The sequence below is a fragment of the Electrophorus electricus genome, chromosome 16 (genome assembly GCF_041902795.1).
Source record: "Electrophorus electricus isolate QZ-2024a chromosome 16, ASM4190279v1, whole genome shotgun sequence".
Taxonomy (NCBI): Eukaryota; Metazoa; Chordata; class Actinopteri; order Gymnotiformes; family Gymnotidae; genus Electrophorus; species Electrophorus electricus.
In genome coordinates this window covers 5,589,592-5,596,409 of record NC_137512.1, presented here as the reverse complement: position 1 = coordinate 5,596,409, position 6,818 = coordinate 5,589,592, and the positions used below count along the sequence as shown (strand labels likewise).

General features: G+C 43.2%; 1 protein-coding gene across 1 annotated transcript; it reads right to left on the bottom strand.

Annotated features, from left to right (window-relative positions):
- Positions 1-700: 700 nt before the first annotated feature.
- On the bottom strand, positions 701-5,919 carry p2ry4 (pyrimidinergic receptor P2Y4). Its single transcript, XM_027018194.3, has 2 exons — positions 5,745-5,919; positions 701-5,008 (listed from the first exon to the last, which is right to left on the bottom strand). Exon 2 carries the CDS (start codon positions 4,999-5,001, stop codon positions 3,889-3,891), a length of 1,113 nt encoding a protein of 370 aa, XP_026873995.2. The 5' UTR covers positions 5,002-5,008; positions 5,745-5,919; the 3' UTR covers positions 701-3,888.
- Between the last annotated feature and the right edge of the window lie 899 nt (positions 5,920-6,818).

Here is a 6,818-nt window from a genome sequence, read left to right as displayed (position 1 = left end):
TATATATAGTGAACTAATATGCAATTATATGGCAGCTGTATATACTTCTGCATATATATTGTAGGACTGGCTATATTCAATTTGTCTTCATTCCCTCATAACATGTTGACTCACTAAATGGAAGTGCCAAATGCGAGAACCTCTCGTGAACACTCATGGCCCACATCAGTGGCGCACTCCACACAGCCTTAAACCCCCTCATTTCACGCATGACGCAAAAAGCAACAGTCAACAGGTCTATTTATCATCGTCACGGTGATTAAGCCCAGAGCTCAAGGACTTATTTCAGTTTTGGTCTACAGTTATAAGGATGGCAATAGCGACATCTACTGGCCAAAAGAAGGACGGAATTTGTGAATCTTTGTAAAACAAACTAAAAAATCCTTTCAAAATAACAAACCAAATATCAGCAATAACTAACCAAACACTTTCTCATAAAATAAACACAGTAATAAAAATTTTAAAATCAAGAGTTTGACAGTAATGCCTTTGTTAAAAAAAAATGCTAAATAATTAAAATAATCTAAATAATCTCCAATGAAGAATTTTTGGTTGTTGTTTAAAATCAAATTACAAATTACGGATGAAAAGTCAATATAAAGGCATCATTCAAAATAGTTTTGTTATAATCCAAAATCATTAAAGTATAATGCATTAGACATATGAGGTTTATTTGTCAGACATAAGTAACAGTGCAGACTTTCCCATCAGAAAATTATTTCCTTCTAGGAAATTTGGAGACTCACGACTTACAACCCACTTATATCCTGTTTCTTTCCATCTCTTCTCCTGTCACAGATCATCCTTGGGTGGATTTGCGATTGACACAGAGCCCTCAGTGTTTTTCCACACACACACACTCCACACACACACACACACACTCCACATACCCACACACTCCACACGCACACTCTGACTGCCTCAGAGAAGGTGCACAGATGTAAGTCAGCTCATGCTGGAATAAAATAGTGCATAAGGTGCTATTAAACATTACTGAATTTGATATATTTACAAACAAAACAGGTACAATAATTTTTATTATACAGAAATAACAGTGAAACTGAAAAAACATTATATACAGTAAAATATATACAGTACATGATCACAATAATAATAAACAATAACTATAATTTTTATATTTTAGATTAATGAAACACACACGTGCGCACACACACTCACACACATATATTTTCATGCACAAGCCCACCATCCAGAAAAGTTCAAGCAAAAAACCCCCCCAAAAAAACACCGCCTTCAGTGTCTAAGTAACCGTTAACAAACCTACTGTGATGCCTTCACTGAAGAGAATATTAGACATCGCAGTTCATCAGGCTAACAATGGCAATGACAGACCACGAAGCTTCCTGTCGGTGTTAGTGGTATGAGGAGACATAGCTAAATAAAGATCTTCTGTGTGGCCTTAATTCTCATTCTCATTAGCGTACGTGTGTTCGCATCGTGTGCAGGCATTTCAGGGGTCTTCACAGTAGGGAGACCAAAAGGTTAGCTGGCAGCCGAAGGGCATCATTTCTTGAGTGTTTCCACCACCATCAGGCTCAAACTTTGGAAATTTCACATTGTCGCTATGTCTTCAGAATTCCTTAAGCAGTGGCTGTGCTAAACAACAGCATAATCCTTCATCCGCTTTTCTTCAGCATTTAACAGACACTCTTATCTAAGGCGTCTTAAATAATTATCAGCACGATAAATAATTATCAGTGTGCTGTCTAGTAGAGTATGTAAGTAAAGTAAACCTTAAGCCTGGGGTGTTTGCTGTTGCTTCACCTTAAAGGAAAAGCCTGTTATGCACATCTGTTTCTGAAGACAGTGCAACAACAGTTTAAATGTTACAGGACACACTAACAACTCCGACTTCTGGTTACTGTCACTTCATGTGTGGAGATGCCGATGCACGCAGTGAGACAGCATGGCCCTTGTCCTTGTTCAGCGTGATTAGTTGAGCGAATCTGTTTTTTTAAAATCGTAAACTTGACCTTTAAACGGGAACATTAAGAAAATCCTCCTGCACTCAGTCAAGAGGAAGCTGATAAGGAAGAAAGGCCCCTTCGTGCATTTGCATTCTCCCTCTCTCCAGCAGACACGACTCTCTGCTGAAGGAGTAAAACAGCTGCATGAAATAGGGAGGAGGAGTGATCTCTGAGGAGAGTGCACGGTTCGTTCCCACACACAGCCTGCTGCTCAGACATCTGTTTCTCAACCATCTCACTCTCTTTCCTGCTTGCCTCCTCACTCTCTCCTCCCTGCCTCCTCACTCTATCCTCCCTGCCTCCTCACTCTATCCTCCCTGTCTCTAAGAGTTTTCTTAGGTCTCTAAGATTGCATTCTAATGCTAATCAAATCATGGCTACGTTACATCCCCTCCAGTCGTGGGACGGGTCAGACAGAAGTCTTCCTTTCAAGTAAATAATGCATGAGTGGAACTCAAGCCTTTTGACCTCTTTAGAAAGATCCTAAGACATCACAGACTTTTGAAAATTCTTTGTGTTATCATTCCACTGAGGTAACAGTAAAAGACTATCCGACCCCTAGTGAATGTGGCACGATGGGAGACAGCCTCAGGTGACTGGCACTGGGAGCCTCATCTGCAGAGTGAACACGGAGAGTGAATTACTTGAAACCACATCATTTCCTGCACCACTCTAGTGTTTACATCCTGGCTTTGAGACTGAGGTCTGTGGCCTTTCAAAGATACATTTGCTGATGATGAGCATATGGGGTCTCTGGGTCTCTGCCGGCCCGGGCCACAGCAGGTATTCATGAATCAACGACTCATAATGAACCCATCCCTCAAGTGCCTTCTTTTAACTGACTCAGAGTATATACGGACACTACACGTTTAACTGCCTCAGAGTATATACTGACACTACACGTTTAACTGCCTCAGAGTATATACTGACACTACACGTTTAACTGCCTCAGAGTATATACTGACACTACACGTTTAACTGCCTCAGAGTATATACTGACACTACACGTTTAACTGCCTCAGAGTATATACTGACACTACACGTTTAACTGCCTCAGAGTATATACTGACACTACACGTTTAACTGCCTCAGAGTATATACTGACACTACACGTTTAACCGCCTCAGAGTATATACTGACACTACACGTTTAACCGCCTCAGAGTATATACTGACACTACACGTTTAACTGCCTCAGCGTGTATACGGACACTACACATTTAACCGCCTCAGAGTGTATACTGAGAGTACACTTCCCTGGACAACTCATGTTGAGATCATTGTGCAAGACTGCATTTCTTATCCTGGCAGAAGTTCAGGGTAATGCTTTATCATGGTGTTTTGGAGGCCATAAGTTACAGGATAATGTAGCCTGTTTTAGTAACACTCTTGTGCAGGATAAAGTAAAATGGAAATATTATGTCTAATGTGAACAGCCCAGGAGATGATGGGTGTTAAGCAGCACACCTTAAGATAAGACGATAGAAAAGTTTCTGGCCTGGTTCACATTTTGCATTTGGAAGTTTTCACTTCTTCCACTGGAAAGGAGCTTGAGGAGACACAGGTATAGGCGCAACCTGCTCAAAGATTCGCTTATGTCTATGTTAGTCATTGTCCATAATGCCAGAAAAGTGCAGCTGTTGACCTTGTGGGAAGTGTGATCTGTAGATTGGGTGGATTTGTGACTTATAACAGGTTTTCCTTTTGCAATTAGCTGCAGGCACTGCAAGTACATAGATATGTACGTGCATACACTGTAGGAATCTTATCTGCATTATAATGTATTTTATACACTCTATTTATACAATTGAATTGATCCTGAATCAGTCCAACTTTACTAAATAGATTACATCCGAAAAAAGAAAAGAACCACAGTCGTACTGTGTGTGCAAAGAATGATCCTAGCGGAAAGCCTCACTTCTGTCTTGATCATCGGGCTGCTTACACACCAGGGCGATGTCATTCTTTTTGGCAGGAGTGGGCTGCTTGTTGTCAGCTGATTGGCTGGCAATCGGCCGGCGGGTCAAAGCATGGAGGAGTCTGCTGCGATAGTGGTCCCCCGCCAGGAAGTAGAGAATCGGGTCCAAGCAGCTGTTAGAGCTGGCCAGGGGACGGGTGACTTTGTACGCAAAGTTGATGATGTTGAGGTACCAGCACTCAGCCCCCAGCACGCGGTAGGTGTAGTACAGCGTGCGTGTGATGTGGAAGGGGACGAAGGAGACGGCGAACACCACCAGCACTATGACAATGAGCTTGATGGACTTCCTCCGGGCGGCGCCGCGCTGCCAACCGGGAGACAGACCCCGCCCCGGGCGACAGAGCGCGCGCGCCATCAGGCAGTAGCACGCAACGATGACGAGGAAGGGCAGGCCGAAGAGCAGCACCATCACGACCGAGCTGTAGGCCACGTAGCGCTCGAAGTCGTCCGGGCTGCTGGTGTCGTGGCACAGCGTGTCGTTGTCGCGCTGCGTGATGGTGACGAACACGAGGTTGGGCACCAGGCAGACGCCCACGACCGCCCACACCAGGCCGCACACCAGGTGGGCGTGGCGCGGCTTCACCAGCGCCAGCGAGCGGATCGGGTGGCAGATGCCCAGGTAGCGGTGCACGCTGATGCAGGTGAGGAACAGGATGCTGCAGTATAGGTTGGCATAGAACAGGAAGCGCACCACCTTGCAGAGGACCATCCCAAATGGCCAGTGGCTGCGGTTGGCGTAGTAGTAGATGAGCGTTGGCAGGGACAGTACATACAGGGTGTCGGACAGCGACAGGTGGAACATGTACACCGTGCTGGTGTTCCAGGGACGCATCTTAGTCAGGAACATCCACAAGGCCACAGAGTTGAGGAATAAGCCCAGCACACACACCAGTGAATAGGACACAGGCAGCAGGATGTACTTGAATTCCTCATCGAAGCGGCAGCTTTGGTTGCCTGCTTCAGAATCCACTGGCATCGAGGTGGTGAAAGGAACAAAGATGTTTCTTGAAAAGAGGGCATGGACAAATGAAGTCATCTTTTAACTGAAAACAGGAGGACATTAGGTTATCATATAAAAGAGTAATAGAACAGGAATTGTGACACAATTTCTTTTTTTTGACAAACTGATGCCAAAAAGTACATTAAATTAAAATGTACACCAAAAAGTAAACTGTTTGTATAAAACAACAATAAAAACATAAGAAACCTCTTTAGTACATCAAGAGACAGTAACAAAGTTTCTTTTTTAAATAGCTGTTCTACGCTATCAAAGAGATAGAAAACGCAGGTGGTGTTTGTCTATGGGGACTTCCAGCGTCAATACTCTGCACCTTTAGGCTAGAACAAATCGAATGACTGGATCGATACTTAGTTATTCTTGCATTTCTCTTAACCATACACTCCCGATTCAAAAATGCAACTCTTCCGCCGCGGAAGAGCATAGACATTAGGACGACATTGGATCCTTTCCAGGCACGCAGAGCCAATGTTGCAATACTGTACGAGCTCTGCCCCCCCGAACAATGCGATCGAACAGCGAGCATTAAAAAGCGGTGTTTTCCATATCTGATGTACATTCATTCTGTCTACACCTGCACTATAACACGAGAACAGTACCGCTGTGCGGCTGAGTTACCTATCGTGAACACGTGGGCATAAAAAAAAGTTTCTTTCTTCGTTAAAACTTTAACGTTTCGATTCTTTAGGGATATTTAAAGCTTAATGCGCATCGTTAACAAAAATACATCTCTGAAAGAAACTGCACATGTGTACACTCACCAATTGCACTGAAGTTTAAGTCCAAGTAATCCTAACATATCTGACAGCGAAGATCCCCAGTGCGGAGTTTGTGCGTGAGGCGGAGGAAGTGCGCGCGTGAGCGAAAGGTAGAGCCACCACCCCTTCTGCTCAAATGGTGAATGCAACTCTTAAATCTCTGGCTAAAGAAAATGCATTAACAGATCACCGGGAATAGGCGAATTGGGCATCTGGGGGCAACAAGCAGTTATGAACATATCCTAAAAGTTTAAACGAGTAACACTGCAGCTAGGAAACGTCTATAAACGGCTTTCACCCTTAAATAAACAGACGTATTCAAGCACGTTTGTAATGTAAAGCTTTTTTTTAATTATTATTATTATTTGATGTAGGCTGAAACCCATCACCATTCACTAGTGAAACGTCATTCAACTCAATAACTCAATAGCTAACAAGGGGGCTCAGACACAAATACAAAAGAACACCTTACTAGACTACAGCGCACCTTCCCACGTAAATAAAAAACAAACAGACGATATAATCCAAAATCAGAAAGAAAAACGTGTGAGGACTTGAACCGTTCTGCTGACAGCATATGTGATACTCTCATAAAGGAATAAAAAGATGGGTGAGGCTTGCATTTCGCTGCCATAGACAAAGGGGTTAAATTAGACCCGAAGCGCCAATGAAAGCATAAAGCAATTCAATCTTTCAGACAGCTGTGGATTAACAATCTCATAAAAAGAAAAAGTAATGAAAGAATTTGACATTTCTTGAAAAAGTATTCCAGATCCTACTTTCCCGCCTTTATTTGCAGCGAGGTTTAAAGGAGTAAGCCCCCCGCCCAACCCGAACAGCACCAGTTTTTTCTATTGATAATCAGGGACGATCAGGTTAATCAGACAATAACCTCAGTCAGAACTGTGAATGTCGAAAGTGGTTTGGCATGCAGGAGAGAGTTAATATTTAGTCAGAGCAGTCGTGAACATGAAGAGCAAACATTTAAAGGAAATTCTGATGGTGTACACTCAGTATAAGAGACAAAGTGTTACACGGAGAGATCTTTATCTATATATGAGCCCATGATAGGATGTA

Coding starts and splice junctions, on each gene's coding strand:
- p2ry4 (XM_027018194.3), bottom strand. CDS start 5,001: ATGACTTCATTTGTCCATGCCCTCTTTTCAAGAAACATCTTTGTTCCT.